This window comes from Engystomops pustulosus, chromosome 6, assembly GCF_040894005.1.
Source record: "Engystomops pustulosus chromosome 6, aEngPut4.maternal, whole genome shotgun sequence".
Classification (NCBI taxonomy): Eukaryota; Metazoa; Chordata; class Amphibia; order Anura; family Leptodactylidae; genus Engystomops; species Engystomops pustulosus.
In genome coordinates this window covers 1,990,639-2,011,009 of record NC_092416.1, presented here as the reverse complement: position 1 = coordinate 2,011,009, position 20,371 = coordinate 1,990,639, and the positions used below count along the sequence as shown (strand labels likewise).

General features: G+C 42.1%; 1 protein-coding gene across 3 annotated transcripts in view; it reads left to right on the top strand.

The window, feature by feature from the left end:
• Positions 1–20,371, top strand: part of LOC140066213 (cell adhesion molecule CEACAM16-like) — a 77,576-nt gene that overhangs the window by 54,972 nt on the left and 2,233 nt on the right. For all 3 annotated transcript variants that reach the window (XM_072113741.1, XM_072113739.1, XM_072113740.1), the window contains 2 exons: positions 15,900–15,928; positions 17,040–17,102. In XM_072113741.1, the coding sequence (XP_071969842.1) occupies positions 15,900–15,928; positions 17,040–17,102 (92 nt within the window). The remainder of the gene's footprint in view (positions 1–15,899; positions 15,929–17,039; positions 17,103–20,371) is intronic.

Below are 20,371 nucleotides of genomic sequence, written 5' to 3'. Positions count from 1 at the left end.
TATAACTGTATGATCTGTATGTAACTGTATGATCTGTATATAACTGTATGATCTGTATAACTGTATGATCTGTATATAACTGTATGATCTGTATAACTGTATGATCTGTATAACTGTGTGATCTGTATAACTGTATGATCTGTATATAACTGTATGATCTGTATGTAACTGTATGATCTGTATAACTGTATGATCTGTATGTAACTGTATGATCTGTATATAACTGTATGATCTGTATAACTGTATGATCTGTATAACTGTATGATCTGTATATAACTGTATGAATCTGTGTATAACTGTATGATCTGTATAACTGTATGATCTGTATGTAACTGTATGATCTGTGTAACTGTATGATCTGTATATAACTGTATGAATCTGTGTATAACTGTATGATCTGTATAACTGTATGATCTGTATAACTGTATGATCTGTATATAACTGTATGAATCTGTGTATAACTGTATGATCTGTATAACTGTATGATCTGTATGTAACTGTATGAATCTGTGTATAACTGTATGATCTATATGTACTGTATGATCTGTATAACTGTATGATCTGTATATAACTGTATGATCTGTATAACTGTATGATCTGTATATAACTGTATGATCTGTATAACTGTATGATCTGTATGTAACTTTATGAATCTGTGTATAACTGTATGATCTGTATATAACTGTATGATCTGTATAACTGTATGATCTGTATGTAACTGTATGATCTGTATATAACTGTATGATCTGTATAACTGTATGATCTGTGTATAACTGTATGATCTGTATAACTGTATGATCTGTATGTAACTGTATGAATCTGTGTATAACTGTATGATCTGTATAACTGTATGATCTGTATATAACTGTATGATCTGTATAACTGTATGATCTGTATGTAACTTTATGAATCTGTGTATAACTGTATGATCTGTATAACTGTATGATCTGTATATAACTGTATGATCTGTGTATAACTGTATGATCTGTATATAACTGTATGATCTGTGTATAACTGTATGATCTGTATATAACTGTATGATCTGTATAACTGTATGATCTGTATGTAACTGTATGATCTGTATATAACTGTATGATCTGTATAACTGTATGATCTGTATATAACTGTATGATCTGTATGTAACTGTATGATCTGTATATAACTGTATGATCTGTATAACTGTATGATCTGTATGTAACTGTATGATCTGTATAACTGTATGATCTGTATGTAACTGTATGATCTGTATAACTGTATGATCTGTATAACTGTGTGATCTGTATAACTGTATGATCTGTATATAACTGTATGATCTGTATGTAACTGTGTGATATGTATAACTGTATGATCTGTATAACTGTATGATCTGTATATAACTGTATGAAACTGTGTATAACTGTATGATCTGTGTATAACTGTATGATCTGTATATAACTGTATGATCTGTATAACTCTATGATCTGTATATAACTGTATGATCTGTATAACTGTATGAATCTGTATATAACTGTATGATCTGTATAACTGTATGATCTGTATATAACTGTATGAAACTGTGTATAACTGTATGATCTGTATGTACTGTATGATCTGTATAACTGTATGATCTGTATATAACTGTATGATCTGTATGTAACTGTATGATCTGTATAACTGTATGATCTGTATGTAACTGTATGAATCTGTATATAACTGTATGATCTGTATAACTGTATGATCTGTATATAACTGTATGATCTGTATGTAACTGTATGATCTGTATATAACTGTATGATCTGTATAACTGTATGATCTGTATGTAACTTTATGAATCTGTGTATAACTGTATGATCTGTATATAACTGTATGATCTGTATAACTGTATGATCTGTATGTAACTGTATGATCTGTATATAACTGTATGATCTGTATAACTGTATGAATCTGTATATAACTGTATGATCTGTATAACTGTATGATCTGTATATAACTGTATGAAACTGTGTATAACTGTATGATCTGTATGTACTGTATGATCTGTATATAACTGTATGATCTGTATAACTGTATGATCTGTATAACTGTATGATCTGTATAACTGTATGATCTGTATATAACTGTATGAAACTGTGTATAACTGTATGATCTGTATGTACTGTATGATCTGTATATAACTGTATGATCTGTATAACTGTATGATCTGTATAACTGTATGATCTGTATGTAACTGTATGATCTGTATAACTGTATGATCTGTATAACTGTATGATCTGTATATAATTGTATGATCTGTATAACTGTATGATCTGTATATAACTGTATGAAACTGTGTATAACTGTATGATCTGTGTATAACTGTATAATCTGTATATAACTGTATGATCTGTATAACTGTATGATCTGTATATAACTGTATGATCTGTATAACTGTATGAATCTGTATATAACTGTATGATCTGTATAACTGTATGATCTGTATATAACTGTATGAAACTGTGTATAACTGTATGATCTGTATGTACTGTATGATCTGTATGTAACTGTATGATCTGTATAACTGTATGATCTGTATGTAACTGTATGAATCTGTATATAACTGTATGATCTGTATGATCTGTATAACTGTATGATCTGTATATAACTGTATGATCTGTATATAACTGTATGATCTGTATGTAACTGTATGATCTGTATAACTGTATGATCTGTATGTAACTGTATGAATCTGTATATAACTGTATGATCTGTATGATCTGTATAACTGTATGATCTGTGTATAACTGTATGATCTGTATGTACTGTATGATCTGTATAACTGTATGATCTGCATGTAACTGTATGAATCTGTATATAACTGTATGATCTGTATAACTGTATGATCTGTATATAACTGTATGATCTGTATGTAACTGTATGATCTGTATAACTGTATGATCTGTATGTAACTGTATGAATCTGTATATAACTGTATGATCTGTATGATCTGTATAACTGTATGATCTGTGTATAACTGTATGATCTGTATGTACTGTATGATCTGTATAACTGTATGATCTGTATATAACTGTATGATCTGTGTATAACTGTATGATCTGTATATAACTGTATGATCTGTATAACTGTATGAATCTGTATATAACTGTATGATCTGTATGTAACTGTATGATCTGTATATAACTGTATGATCTGTGTATAACTGTATGATCTGTATATAACTGTATGATCTGTATAACTGTATGATCTGTATATAACTGTATGATCTGTGTATAACTGTATGATCTGTATGTAACTGTATGATCTGTGTATAACTGTATGATCTGTGTATAACTGTATGATCTGTATAACTGTATGATCTGTATATAACTGTATGATCTGTATAACTGTATGATCTGTATATAACTGTATGATCTGTATAACTGTATGATCTGTATAACTGTATGAATCTGTATATAACTGTATGAATCTGTGTATAACTGTATGATCTGTATAACTGTATGATCTGTATGTAACTGTATGATCTGTATAACTGTGTGATCTGTATAACTGTATGATCTGTATAACTGTATGATCTGTATATAACTGTATGATCTGTATATAACTGTATGATCTGTATAACTGTGTGATCTGTATAACTGTATGATCTGTATAACTGTATGATCTGTATATAACTGTATGATCTGTATGTAACTGTATGATCTGTATAACTGTGTGATCTGTATAACTGTATGATCTGTATAACTGTATGATCTGTATATAACTGTATGATCTGTGTATAACTGTATGATCTGTATGTAACTGTATGAATCTGTATATAACTGTATGAATCTGTGTATAACTGTATGATCTGTATAACTGTATGATCTGTATAACTGTATGATCTGTATATAACTGTATGATCTGTATAACTGTATGATCTGTATGTAACTGTATGATCTGTATATAACTGTATGATCTGTATAACTGTATGATCTGTATGTAACTGTATGATCTGTATATAACTGTATGATCTGTATAACTGTATGATCTGTATGTAACTGTATGATCTGTATAACTGTATGATCTGTATAACTGTGTGATCTGTATAACTGTATGATCTGTATATAACTGTATGATCTGTATGTAACTGTGTGATCTGTATAACTGTATGATCTGTATAACTGTATGATCTGTATATAACTGTATGAAACTGTGTATAACTGTATGATCTGTGTATAACTGTATGATCTGTATATAACTGTATGATCTGTATAACTCTATGATCTGTATATAACTGTATGATCTGTATAACTGTATGAATCTGTATATAACTGTATGATCTGTATAACTGTATGATCTGTATATAACTGTATGAAACTGTGTATAACTGTATGATCTGTATGTACTGTATGATCTGTATAACTGTATGATCTGTATATAACTGTATGAAACTGTGTATAACTGTATGATCTGTGTATAACTGTATGATCTGTATATAACTGTATGATCTGTATAACTGTATGATCTGTATATAACTGTATGAAACTGTGTATAACTGTATGATCTGTATGTACTGTATGATCTGTATAACTGTATGATCTGTATATAACTGTATGAAACTGTGTATAACTGTATGATCTGTATGTACTGTATGATCTGTATAACTGTATGATCTGTATATAACTGTATGATCTGTATGTAACTGTATGAGCTGTATAACTGTATGATCTGTATGTAACTGTATGAATCTGTATATAACTGTATGATCTGTATAACTGTATGATCTGTATATAACTGTATGATCTGTATAACTGTATGATCTGTATATAACTGTATGATCTGTATAACTGTATGATCTGTATAACTGTATGATCTGTATAACTGTATGATCTGTATATAACTGTATGATCTGTATAACTGTATGATCTGTATATAACTGTATGATCTGTATGTAACTGTATGATCTGTATAACTGTATGATCTGTATGTAACTGTATGAATCTGTATATAACTGTATGATCTGTATAACTGTATGATCTGTATATAACTGTATGATCTGTATGATCTGTATGATCTGTATAACTGTATGATCTGTGTATAACTGTATGATCTGTATTTACTGTATGATCTGTATAACTGTATGATCTGTATATAACTGTATGATCTGTGTATAACTGTATGATCTGTATATAACTGTATGATCTGTGTATAACTGTATGAATCTGTATATAACTGTATGATCTGTATGTAACTGTATGATCTGTATATAACTGTATGATCTGCTTATAACTGTATGATCTGTATATAACTGTATGATCTGTATAACTGTATGATCTGTGTATAACTGTATGATCTGTATAACTGTATGATCTGTATAACTGTATGATCTGTATAACTGTATGATCTGTATATAACTGTATGATCTGTATAACTGTATGATCTGTATATAACTGTATGATCTGTATAACTGTTTGATCTGTATATAACTGTATGAAACTGTGTATAACTGTATGATCTGTATGTAACTGTATGATCTGTATAACTGTTTGATCTGTATATAACTGTATGATCTGTGTATAACTGTATGATCTGTATAACTGTATGATCTGTATAACTGTTTGATCTGTATATAACTGTATGATCTGTATATAACTGTATGATCTGTATAACTGTTTGATCTGTATATAACTGTATGAAACTGTGTATAACTGTATGATCTGTATAACTGTATGATCTGTATAACTGTATGATCTGTGTATAACTGTATGATCTGTATGTAACTGTATGATCTGTATATAACTGTATGATCTGTATAACTGTATGATCTGTATATAACTGTATGATCTGTATAACTGTATGATCTGTATATAACTGTATGATCTGTATAACTGTATGATCTGTATATAACTGTATGATCTGTGTATAACTGTATGATCTGTATAACTGTATGATCTGTATGTAACTGTATGATCTGTATATAACTGTATGATCTGTATAACTGTATGATCTGTATATAACTGTATGATCTGTATGTAACTGTATGATCTGTATATAACTGTATGATCTGTATAACTGTATGATCTGTATGTAACTGTATGATCTGTATAACTGTATGATCTGTATAACTGTATGATCTGTATAACTGTGTGATCTGTATAACTGTATGATCTGTATATAACTGTATGATCTGTATGTAACTGTGTGATCTGTATAACTGTATGATCTGTATAACTGTATGATCTGTATATAACTGTATGAAACTGTGTATAACTGTATGATCTGTGTATAACTGTATGATCTGTATATAACTGTATGATCTGTATAACTCTATGATCTGTATATAACTGTATGATCTGTATAACTGTATGAATCTGTATATAACTGTATGATCTGTATAACTGTATGATCTGTATATAACTGTATGAAACTGTGTATAACTGTATGATCTGTATGTACTGTATGATCTGTATAACTGTATGATCTGTATATAACTGTATGAAACTGTGTATAACTGTATGATCTGTGTATAACTGTATGATCTGTATATAACTGTATGATCTGTATAACTGTATGATCTGTATATAACTGTATGAAACTGTGTATAACTGTATGATCTGTATGTACTGTATGATCTGTATAACTGTATGATCTGTATATAACTGTATGAAACTGTGTATAACTGTATGATCTGTATGTACTGTATGATCTGTATAACTGTATGATCTGTATATAACTGTATGATCTGTATGTAACTGTATGATCTGTATAACTGTATGATCTGTATGTAACTGTATGAATCTGTATATAACTGTATGATCTGTATAACTGTATGATCTGTATATAACTGTATGATCTGTATGTAACTGTATGATCTGTATAACTGTATGATCTGTATGTAACTGTATGAATCTGTATATAACTGTATGATCTGTATGATCTGTATAACTGTATGATCTGTATATAACTGTATGATCTGTATGTAACTGTATGATCTGTATAACTGTATGATCTGTATGTAACTGTATGAATCTGTATATAACTGTATGATCTGTATGATCTGTATAACTGTATGATCTGTGTATAACTGTATGATCTGTATTTACTGTATGATCTGTATAACTGTATGATCTGTATATAACTGTATGATCTGTGTATAACTGTATGATCTGTATATAACTGTATGATCTGTATAACTGTATGAATCTGTATATAACTGTATGATCTGTATGTAACTGTATGATCTGTATATAACTGTATGATCTGTGTATAACTGTATGATCTGTATATAACTGTATGATCTGTATAACTGTATGATCTGTGTATAACTGTATGATCTGTATAACTGTATGATCTGTATAACTGTATGATCTGTATATAACTGTATGATCTGTATAACTGTATGATCTGTATATAACTGTATGATCTGTGTATAACTGTATGATCTGTATAACTGTTTGATCTGTATATAACTGTATGATCTGTATATAACTGTATGATCTGTATAACTGTATGATCTGTATATAACTGTATGATCTGTATATAACTGTATGATCTGTATGATCTGTATAACTGTATGATCTGTATATAACTGTATGATCTGTATGTAACTGTATGATCTGTATAACTGTATGATCTGTATGTAACTGTATGAATCTGTATATAACTGTATGATCTGTATGATCTGTATAACTGTATGATCTGTGTATAACTGTATGATCTGTATTTACTGTATGATCTGTATAACTGTATGATCTGTATATAACTGTATGATCTGTGTATAACTGTATGATCTGTATATAACTGTATGATCTGTATAACTGTATGAATCTGTATATAACTGTATGATCTGTATAACTGTATGATCTGTATATAACTGTATGATCTGTGTATAACTGTATGATCTGTATAACTGTTTGATCTGTATATAACTGTATGATCTGTATATAACTGTATGATCTGTATAACTGTATGATCTGTATATAACTGTATGATCTGTATATAACTGTATGATCTGTATGATCTGTATAACTGTATGATCTGTATATAACTGTATGATCTGTATGTAACTGTATGATCTGTATAACTGTATGATCTGTATGTAACTGTATGAATCTGTATATAACTGTATGATCTGTATGATCTGTATAACTGTATGATCTGTGTATAACTGTATGATCTGTATTTACTGTATGATCTGTATAACTGTATGATCTGTATATAACTGTATGATCTGTGTATAACTGTATGATCTGTATATAACTGTATGATCTGTATAACTGTATGAATCTGTATATAACTGTATGATCTGTATGTAACTGTATGATCTGTATATAACTGTATGATCTGTATAACTGTATGAATCTGTATATAACTGTATGATCTGTATAACTGTATGAATCTGTATATAACTGTATGATCTGTATAACTGTATGAATCTGTATATAACTGTATGATCTGTATGTAACTGTATGATCTGTATATAACTGTATGATCTGTATAACTGTATGATCTGTGTATAACTGTATGATCTGTATAACTGTATGATCTGTATAACTGTATGAATCTGTATAACTGTATGATCTGTATATAACTGTATGATCTGTATAACTGTATGATCTGTATATAACTGTATGATCTGTATAACTGTATGATCTGTATATAACTGTATGATCTGTGTATAACTGTATGATCTGTATAACTGTTTGATCTGTATATAACTGTATGATCTGTATATAACTGTATGATCTGTATAACTGTATGAATCTGTATATAACTGTATGATCTGTATGTAACTGTATGATCTGTATATAACTGTATGATCTGTATAACTGTATGATCTGTGTATAACTGTATGATCTGTATAACTGTATGATCTGTATAACTGTATGAATCTGTATAACTGTATGATCTGTATATAACTGTATGATCTGTATAACTGTATGATCTGTATATAACTGTATGATCTGTATAACTGTATGATCTGTATATAACTGTATGATCTGTGTATAACTGTATGATCTGTATAACTGTTTGATCTGTATATAACTGTATGATCTGTATATAACTGTATGATCTGTATAACTGTTTGATCTGTATATAACTGTATGAAACTGTGTATAACTGTATGATCTGTATAACTGTATGATCTGTATAACTGTATGATCTGTATAACTGTATGATCTGTATATAACTGTATGATCTGTATAACTGTATGATCTGTATATAACTGTGTGATCTGTATGTACTGTATGTAACTGTGTGAGTGTACACATATATATTGTTGTTAGGGGCCCCATGTAGTCGTCTGCTTTGTCTTGTTCTTTGAAAAACCCTGAATAAACAGACCAGTTATTGTTATATAAGAGTCCTGACCACGGATCTGTGCTGCCTGCCCTGAGCTCTTCCTGCCCTGACCCGTGACCTATTCTACTGCTCTGGAGCTCTGCCTGCCCTGAAGTGTGTCCTATGTTACTGCCCTGGAGCTCTGCCTGCCCTGACCCGTGTCCTATTCTACTGCCCTGAGTTCTGCCTGCCCTGACCTGTGTCCTATTCTACTGCCCTGGAGTTCTGCCTGCCCTGAGCTTTGCCTGCCCTGACCCGTGTCCTATTCTACTGCCCTGAGCTCTGCCTGACCTGACCTGTGTCCTATTCTACTGCCCTGGAGCTCTGCCTGCCCTGAGCTCTGCCTGCCCTGTAAACCTTTCTACTGCCCTGGAGCTCTGCCTGCCCTGACCTGTGACCTATTCTACTGCTCTGGAGTTCTGTCTGCCCTGACCTGTGTCCTATTCTACTTCCCTCGAGCTCTGCCTGCCCTGACCTGTGTCCTATTCTACTGCCCTGGAGCTCTGCCTGCCCTGAGCTCTGCCTGCCCTGACCCTTGTCCTATTCTACTGCCCTGGAGTTCTGCCTGCCCTGACCTGTGACCTATTCTGCTGCCCTGGAGCTCTGCCTGCCCTGACCTGTGACCTATTCTGCTGCCCTGGAGCTCTGCCTGCCCTGACCTGTGACCTATTCTACTGCCCTGAGCTCTGCCTGTCCTTACCTGTGTCCTATTCTACTGCCCTGAGCTCTGCCTGCCCTCACCTGGGTCCTATTCTACTGCCCTGAGCTCTGCCTGTCCTGACCTGTGACCTATTCTACTGCCCTGAGCTCTGCCTCCCCTGACCTGTGTCATTTTCTACTGCCCTGAGCTCTGCCTGCCCTGACCCATGTCCTATTCCATTGCCCTGAGCTCCGCCTGCCCTGACCTGTGTCCTATTCTACTGCCCTGAGCTCTGCCTGCCCTGACATGTGACCTATTCTACTGCCCTGAGCTCTGCCTGTCCTGACCTGTGACCTATTCTACTGCCCTGGAGCTCTGCCTGCCCTGAGCTCTGCCTGCCCTGACATGTGACCTATTCTACTGCCCTGAGCTCTGCCTGTCCTGACCTGTGTCCTATTTTACTGCCCTGGAGCTCTGCCTGCCCTGACCTGTGTCCTATTCTACTGCCCTGGAGCTCTGCCTGCCCTGAGCTCTGCCTGCCCTGACCTGTGACCGTTTCTACTGCCCTGGTGCTCTGCCTGCCCTGACCTGTGACCTATTCTACTGCTCTGGAGCTCTGCCTGCCCTGACCTGTGTCCTATTCTACTTCCCTCGAGCTCTGCCTGCCCGGACCTGTGACCCTTTCTACTGCCTGGGAGCTTTGCCTGCCCTGACCCTTGTCCTATTCTACTGCCCTGGAGCTCTGCCTGCCCTGACCTGTGTCCTATTCTACTGCCCTGGAGCTCTGCCTGCAATGACCTCTGACCTATTCTACTACCCTGGAGCTCTGCCTTGACCTGTGTCCTATTCCACTGCCCCGAGTTCTGCCTGCCCTGACCTGTGTCCTATTCTACTGCCCTGAGCTCTCCCTGCCCTGACCTAGTTCTGCCCTGCCGATGCTCCGGGGCTCTGTCCTGTCTTCTCTAGACCCACCTTATTGACCATCACCGTTGCGGGGCTATTCAGATAGGTAGACCCCTGCTGACCCCATCTAGGTTACTGGGATATAACACTGATGGGGTCACCTGTCACCTCAGGTCAGTCTGTGAGAAGGCAGAGGGGTCCACATCCCACTCCCCGTATTTCGGGTCAGTTATATATTTGGGTCTGCGCACTTACCTCTGGTGATCTGGTGACTCTGTGGATACAGTATATATAATACATGTAGTATAATCTGGGGGCTGTGTGTGAGACCCCCGCTCACGTGCACATCATGTATATCCTGAATTGCTGTTTATAAGGTCAGCGTGAACTGTGACCTGCAGGAAGCTGCTGCTCGCGGACACTTACTGTGAACTTCCCATCGTGTATGAAGGAAGGAAATCAACTGAGAGGGGAACCTGACAGCTGAGCCGCTGTATCCGAGCTGTGGATCTAAGTCATGGGCTCTGGGAATAGGATTTAATAAGGGTCACAGGTGACTCGACAGCCCCTGACCCCGCTGTATAGATCAGGTTACAGGAGCCTATAGAAATCTATGAGTAGACTCTATAATGTCCTCCATGACCTCAGGCAGGTCCTCCTCTTCTGCCTGTGTGCAGTGTATGGGAGACATCATGGTATCCACTCTCCAGCCACCAGCTCTGAGGATCAGAGGCTGCAGACGGGAAAACTGCTAAACAATGTAGAATCCCAGTCATATAACGGTCACATGTCCACACGAGGCACCTGATCCATAGAACCCTACTGATGTGATGTCTAGTGCAGGTCAGAACCGCTCAGGAAACAAAACCCTTTCTATGTTCCTCTTCTCTGGACTCCACCGGAGGAACCTTCTGTCGAGGATGTAGAAATTTACAGAAGTTGTGTCATTGAGGATTAAGCAGAAAATAGGGAACTTTCCGCGTGACCCTGAGGTCTGTATCTAGACATCATCGTCTTACACTTCCTCATATACTACATTGCGCCATAGTCCTGTCCAGAGTGAGAGTTGTGATGTCCGTAGTGACTGGTACACGCTGGTGGCGGAGAAGAGTTGTGGTACCACCCTACAGATTTATGATCTGCGCCGTTCTCTGCTGAAAACTTATGACCTCCGAGGGGTGAAGAAGGGAAGGTGGTTAACAAGGCGAGCAGAAAGCAGGGGAAGGTAGGGGGCACCGGCGCAAGGACTTATGGGGAACCTCCACAGGACCCTTAGATATGGAGGATAGGACCATCTATATAGCACACAGTCCATCAGTGGAGGATAAAGCCCATCTATGGAGGACATAGTCCATCAGTGGAGGATAAGGCCCATCTATGGAGGACACAGACCATCAGTGGAGGATAGAACCCATCTATGGAGGACACAGACCATCAGTGGAGGATAGGGCCCATCTATGGAGAACATAGTCCATCAGTGGAGGATAAAGCCCATCTATGGAGGACACATTCCATCAGTGGAGGATAGGGCCCATCTATGGAGGACACATTCCATCAGTGGAGGATAAGGCCCATCTATGGAGGACACATTCCATCAGTGGAGGATAAGGCCCATCTATGGAGGACATAGTCCATCAGTGGAGGATAGAACCCATCTTTGGAGGACACAGACCATCAGTGGAGGATAGGGCCCATCTATGGAGGACACAGACCATCAGTGGAAGATAGGGCCCATCTATGGAGGACACAGACCATCAGTGGAAGATAGGGCCCATCTATGGAGGACACAGTCCATCAGTGGAGGATAGGACCCATCTATGGAGGACACAGTCCATCAGTGGAGGATAGGACCCATCTATAGAGGACACAGTCCATCAGTGGAGGATAGGACCCATCTATGGAGGACACAGTCCATCAGTGGAGGATAGGACCCATCTATGGAGGACACAGACCATCAGTGGAGGATAGGGCCCATCTATGGAGGACACAGTCTATCAGTGGAGGATAGGGCCCATCTATGGAGGACACAGTCTATCAGTGGAGGATAGGACCCATCTATGGAGGACACAGTCCATCAGTGGAGGATAGGGCCCATCTATGGAGGACATAGTCCATCAGTGGAAGATAGGGCCCATCTATGGAGGACACAGTTTATCAGTGGAGGATAGGACCCATCTATGGAGGACACAGACCATCAGTGGAGGATAGGGCCCATCTATGGAGGACACAGTCTATCAGTGGAGGATAGGACCCAACTTTGGAGGACACAGACCATCAGTGGAGGATAGGGCCCATCTATGGAGGACACAGTCTATCAGTGGAGGATAGGGCCCATCTATGGAGGACACAGACCATCAGTGGAAGATAGGGCCCATCTATGGAGGACACAGTCCATCAGTGAAGGATAGGACCCATCTATGGAGGACACAGACCATCAGTGGAGGATAGGGCCCATCTATGGAGGACACAGTCTATCAGTGGAGGATAGGGCCCATCTATGGAGGACACAGTCTATCAGTGGAGGATAGGGCCCATCTATGGAGGACACAGTCTATCAGTGGAGGATAGGGCCCATCTATGGAGGACACAGACCATCAGTGGAGGATAGGGCCCATCTGTGGAGGACATAGTCCATCAGTGGAGGATAGGGCCCATCTGTGGAGGACACAGTCCATCAGTGGAGGATAGGACCCATCTATGGAGGACACAGTCCATCAGTGGAGGATAGGACCCATCTATGAAGGACGCAGTCTATCAGTGGAGGATAAGGCCCATCTATGGAGGACACAGTCACTCAGTGGAAGCTTGGGTCCCCCTATGGAGGACATATTCCCTCTGAGGAGGATAGGACCCACCTATGGAGGACATACTCTCTTTGTGGAGGATAGGGGTCCATCTATGGAGGACCTGTCCCATCAGTGGAGAATAGGGCCCAGCTCTGTTAGGAACTGGTCAATATGTAGAGGACAGGGACCATTTATGGAGGACAAGGTCGATATGTGAAATACAGGGACCATTTCTGTAAGGACCAAGCTAATATGAGGAGCACAGCGACTACTGTTTATATCATGGACCCAGTCTACATGTGAAGTAGAGGGACGATATCTGAAAGATCAGGTTCCTTTGTGCAAGGCAGAGCCCATCTCTGTATGGAGCAGAACCATGTGTGGAGGAATGGGATTATCATTAAAGATTGAGGTCTATTGGTCTATTTGATTATTCCAGATCCGGTAGCTACCCTCTATACTTAGTGTGGGTCTCTATACCTGGTCCACTTCTTAGAGCTTTCCAGGCCTGGTGTAGCCCCTGAGATCACTGTGCAGGTGTGGTACCTAGATTTTTTGAGAAACTCTGGGGTCCACAGCATTATCTGCCCCTGGGCCCCGGAAACCTTGTGCCTTAATGACTTGGTCTGTGGCAGAAAAGCCTTTGGCACTGACTGCGCCCTCCAGCTACCCCCCCCCAGAGGTGCACCACGGGCAGTGACCGGATCTCTCTGTATATTTCCCCATTGCTCTAGTTACATGCAAAGCAGCTAAGCCGCAGGGTGTGGGCAGCCATTGTCTCCCGGCTTATAAGTGAAAGCAGGACACGTCCCGGCATCCAGGAGTAACGTTCCTGCCTCTGTACGGGACAATAGCTGCTGCCACGGCTACGTTAGGCATGTAGAGACTTGAGGATATTGTGAGGCTCCTCAGGGGGTCAAACTCAAACCAATATTATTCATCGCTTCCTTGTGCGATGGGAAGAAAAAACTGAGGCTCACATGGAGAAACGAGACAGGTTCCGATTATAGTGTTTTATACATCACTTCTGGTTCTGTGACTCCTGACCCACCAAGGATGAGACCTTGAGGAGTCAGGTGTGATCTCCATATAAGGAGCAGGGAGTCAGGGTATGAACTTAGTGAGTAGATGACATCCGGGAGCCCACACTGCCCACACCGAGAGCCCCCAACACAAATTGGTCCCAAACTCATCTCCAACCCATCATCTGCCGTGCAACATGAGGACAATCAGATTTCTGTAGCACCAGAGCCACTGATATAAATAATACCGCAGCCTGAGCTCAGCGTCCATCCTCCCACAGGGCCGGTACTTATCCCCTGGGGCTGTTCCCAGTACTTATCCCCTGCCACTGGGACTGGTATTTATCCCCTGTGGCTGGGCCCGGTACTTATCCCCTGGGGCTGTTCCCAGGACTTAACCCCTGCCACTGGGCCCGGTATTTATCCTCTGTGGCTGGGCCCAGTACTTATCCCTGTGGCTGGGCCCTGTACTTATCCCCTGTGGCTGGGCCCGGTACTTATCCCCTGTGGCTGGGCCCTGTACTTATTCCCTGTGGCTGGGCCCGGTACTTATCCCTTGTGGCTGGGCCCTGTACTTATTCCCTGTGGCTGGGCCCGGTACTTATCCCCTGTCGCTGGGCCCGGTACTTATCCCCTATGGCTTGGCCCGGTACTTATTCCCTGTGGCTGGGCCCAGTACTTATCCCCTGTGCCTGGACCCGGTACTTATCCTCTGTGGCTGGGCCCGGTACTTATCTTTTGATACAGGGCCCGGTTCCGTCTCCCATGTTGCTGGGCCCAGTACTTATCCCCTGTGGCTGGGCCCGGTACTTATCTTTTGATACAGGGCCCGGTTCCGTCTCCCATGTAGCTGGGCCCAGTACTTATCCCCTGTGGCTGGGCCCGGTACTTATCTTTTGATACAGGGCCTGGTTCAGTCTCCCATGTAGCTGGGCCCGGTACTTATCCTCTGATTCTGGGCCTGGTACTTATGCCCTGGGGCTGTTCCCGGTACTTATCCCCTGCTACTGGGCCCGGTACTTATCCCCTGCCACTGGGCCCGGTACTTATCCTCTGCCACTGGGCCCGGTACTTATCCGATATGGTTCTGTAGTGACTGGACTGGAGAGGCTGTAATGGGTAATTGACCTTCCCTGTATCTTCTCTCCATTGAATCTTTGGGTTGTGGATGTTTTCTCATCATGTCTGTAGTTTCTGTAAATCACGTTGTAACCCATCATCTTCTCATCTCTCTGCTTTGTCTTCTCATAGGTCAGACCGATAATCCGGCGCAAAGTCCGGTGAGTACAGACGCGATCATCTACGATAATCTACAATATATAGGAAGGGAGAGGCCACATAGTAGAGGTCTAGATGGGGCAGTTACATGACCCTGACGATAGAGTAGATCTCCCCTCCTTATCCCCTGTGGCTGGGCCCGGTACTTATCTTCTGTGGCTGTGACCATTACATATCCTCCCAGGACATGTGGCCCATGTGTCCCCCCCACTCACTGCTCCATCACCTGGTGATACAGTAGGTCTCACACGCCAGCCTGACCCCTGGAGACGGCTCACACGCCAGCCTGACCCCTGGAGGCGGCTCACACGCCAGCCTGACCCCTGGAGGCGGCTCACACGCCAGCCTGACCCCTGGAGACGGCTCACACGCCAGCCTGACCCCTGGAGACGGCTCACACGCCAGCCTGACCCCTGGAGACGGCTCACACGCCAGCCTGACCCCTGGAGACGGCTCACACGCCAGCCTGACCCCTGGAGACGGCTCACACGCCAGCCTGACCCCTGGAGACGGCTCACACGCCAGCCTGACCCCTGGAGACGGCTCACACGCCAGCCTGACCCCTGGAGACGGCTCACACGCCAGCCTGACCCCTGGAGACGGCTCACACGCCAGCCTGACCCCTGGAGACGGCTCACACGCCAGCCTGACCCCTGGAGACGGCTCACACGCCAGCCTGACCCCTGGAGACGGCTCACACGCCAGCCTGACCCCTGGAGACGGCTCACACGCCAGCCTGACCCCTGGAGACGGCTCACACGCCAGCCTGACCCCTGGAGACTATGCATATGTATGAGCCCCTGTGGATGCACATGTAAGGTGCCCTGTGGGTGCACGTCTACGGGCCCCTGTGGATGTACCTGTACGGGCCCCTGTGGATGTACCTGTACGGGCCCCTGTGGATGTACCTGTACGGGCCCCTGTGTATGTACTTGTACGGGCCCCTGTGGATGTACCTGTACGGGCCCCTGTGGATGTACCTGTACGGGCCCCTGTGTATGTACATGTATGGGCCCCTTTGTATGTATATGTACGGGCCCCTGTGGATGTATATGTATGGGTCCTTGGCCGTCCGTCTTATAGTTGCTGACCGATCCGTGTCTTGTATTGTAGGAGCAGCACGAGCTCCAGTACGCAGATATCGATTTCTCCAAGAATCCACAAAAAAAGCAGCAGGTAACATCACATCCGTTCACTGATCAGAAAAGGAAAAGCGTCCACCAATGATATTGTGTCATCCACTCGATCCCTGGAATGTGCTGTACACGAGATGTGGCCCCTTGTGGGCGTGATGGAGATGTCCCCAGGTCATAACTGCAAGGAATGCTGGTCCACTGGTTCTGTGCAGAGCCTGGGGGGTGGACCATGGGGTGGATCCCTGTACTATGCTCCACCCCTTTAATAGAACACATGGATCAGTTTTACATGGAATGTTCCTTTAAGCATTTAGCATTTCCTGAAGGGATCCATTAGGGAAAGAAGATGAGGGGATCCTCAGGGGTGGAGCCTAAGGGGGACATTACTCATAGGGGGCTTAGCTTTGCCTATTTTTGCATCTGGTTTGTTCTTTTTTTGGCTTGTGATTCACGATTCATCTAGTTCTGCCTTAGTGAATGTGTTTAGGAATTGTCGCATGTCCCATTCCTTAGCCCCTAATTTTTCTCTAATTTTTACCCTACAAAGTAAAGCTCATTAATGACTAATAATGGAACGAGACTGAGAGAAGGTTCCGGGCTTCAGCTCTGCACATAAAGTCTCGGCTTGTACAATGTCCGGACCACAATGTGACTGCAGGGACCAAAAGTTACAGAGATGGAAAAAACTAAAAAGTCTTCGCCTTTGTTATTATAATGTACAGGAAATGGAGACTGATAATATTATAGATCTGTACAATCAGACAATAATCACAGAGATGATCCTATAGACAGTGGGGCAGATTTACTTACCCGGTCCATTCGCGATCCAGCGGCGCGTTCTCTGCGGTGGATTCGGGTCCGGCCGGGATTCATTAAGGCAGTTCCTCCAACATCCACCAGGTGGCGCTGCTGCGCTGAAGTTCCCCGGAATGCCCTGAAGTTCACCGGCCTATTCCTAGTGAAGGTAAGCGCGAGTCCCGCGACATTTTTTTTTTTATGCGGCGGTTTTTCCGAATCCGTCGGGTTTTCGTTCGGCCACGCCCCCCGATTTCCGTCGCGTGCAGGCCGGCGCTGATGCGCCACAATCCGATCGCGTGCGCCAAAATCTCAGGGCAATTCATGGAAAATCGGCGCAACTCGGAAATATTCGGGTAACACGTTGGGAAACGCGAATTGGGCCCTTAGTAAATGACCCCCAATGATGAGGTCGTTACTGGAGAAATGTCACATTTTATTCTCATGCTGTATAGAGGAAATTCTTCATTTGGCAAACGAAAACCTTTGTTTTTAGTAATGAAAGTGAAGGTTTTTTGAAGTGCAGCTGCTCAGATTCGGGGGGATTTTTGTGCCTTTTTTGCATCTTTTTAGGCACAAATTAGTGATAGATCCGGAGCAAACCTCAGTATAGCAGCCGCTCACTGTGTCAGATAACGCGCAGGGACTCAGAGCCACTAAGTGCCGAACTTTGCAATGTGCCAGAAAATGGCGCACAAATGCGACAAATTAATGAACTGCGCCAGATTATTGCACAAAAAATGCTAGAAACTGTATAAAAACTAGATTAATGTCCCCCAAAGTGTAACTGTAACGTTACTTGACAAAAGTTAGTTGCAGCACTTGTGGAGAGAACATGTGACTACAATCCCAGCGATACCTGTATCACGCTTCTGGCTTCTTCCTATCCTGAGATATAGCGGTAATAGATATAAGAGGCTGTCTGTTATATCCTCTCCGCTTCTCCTGAAGGGGGCGGGGCTTCCTGCGTGTGACCTCAGCTGTGGGCAGTGATGCCAGTAGCACTCAGGGCATTCACATGAACGTGCACAAAACGATCAGCCAATCAGGACACATAATGGGGGTTATTTACTAAGGGCCCGAATCTCGTTTTTACAGCGGGTTACCCGAATTTTTCCGTTTTGCGCGGATTTTCCCTGAAGTGCCCTGAGTTTTTGGCGCACGCGATCGGATTGTGGCGCATCGGCGCCGGCGTGCACGCGACGGGAATCGGGGGGCGTGTGCGTACGAAAACCCGACGGATTCGGAGAAACCACCGCATTTAAAAAAAAAAAAAAAAAAAAAGTGTCGCTGGACATGCGCTTACCTTCACCCGGCCCGGCTTGGTAAAGTTCAGTGCACTCCGATGGAATTTAGTGCAGCAGCGACACCTGGTGGACATCGGGGGAACTACCTTAGTGATTCGCCGGAAGACCCGAATCCACCGCAGAGAACGCGCCGCTGGATCGCGACAGGACCGGGTAAGTAAATCTGCCCCAATGAGTGTTACTACTTGTACAGAGATCTAGTGCAGAGCGAGGCAGAAGAGTCAGAGCACCGGATCCATGCATCACACAGTGGGGGTCATTTACTAAGGGCCGATTCGCGGTTTCCCGACTTGTTACCCGAATATTTCCGATTTGCGCCGATTTTCCCTGAATTGCCCCGGGATTTTGGCGCACGCGATCGGATTGTGGCGCATCGGCACCGACATGCACGCAACGTAAATCGGGGGGGGGGGGGGGGGGGGGCGTGGCCGAATGAAAACCCGACGGATTGGGAATACCGCCGCATTTAAAAATAAAAAAGTGGCGCTCGACACGCGCTTACCTGCACTCGGCCCGGCTTGGTCAACTTCAGTGCATTCCGATGGTCTTCAGCGCAGCAGCGACACCTGGTGGACATCGCAGGAGCTACCTTAGTTAATTCCCTGCCGGATCCGAATCCACCGCAGAGAACGCGCCGCTGGATCGCGAATGGACCGGGTAAGTAAATCTGCCCCATGTATCTACTACATCAAAGAATAAGATATATGTATTCACATGCGGCATTTGGGCTGAGAAGAGGAGATTTTCCTGATTACAAAAGCTGATAATATATTAACACAATGTTTACATATATGTTTACACAACATTAACACATACAATAACAAAATGTTGGCACATGTGTCAATGGGGCAGATTTACTTACATTCGCAATCCAGCGGCGCGTTCTCTGCGGTGGATTCGGGTCCGGCTGGGATTCATTAAGGCAGTTCCTCCGACGTCCACCCAGTGGCGCTGCTGCGCTGAAGAGCATCGGAACACACTCAAGTTCACCGGCCTATTCCTAGTGAAGGTAAGTGCAAGCTCAGCGACACTTTTTTTTAAAAATGCGTCGGTTTTTCCGAATCCGTCAGGTTTTCGTTCGGCCACGCCCCCCGATTTCCGCCGCGTGCATGCCAGAGCCGATGCGCCACAATCTGATCGCGTGCGCCAAAATCCCGGGGGAATTCAGGGGAAATCGGTGCATCGGAAATATTCGGGTAACACGTCG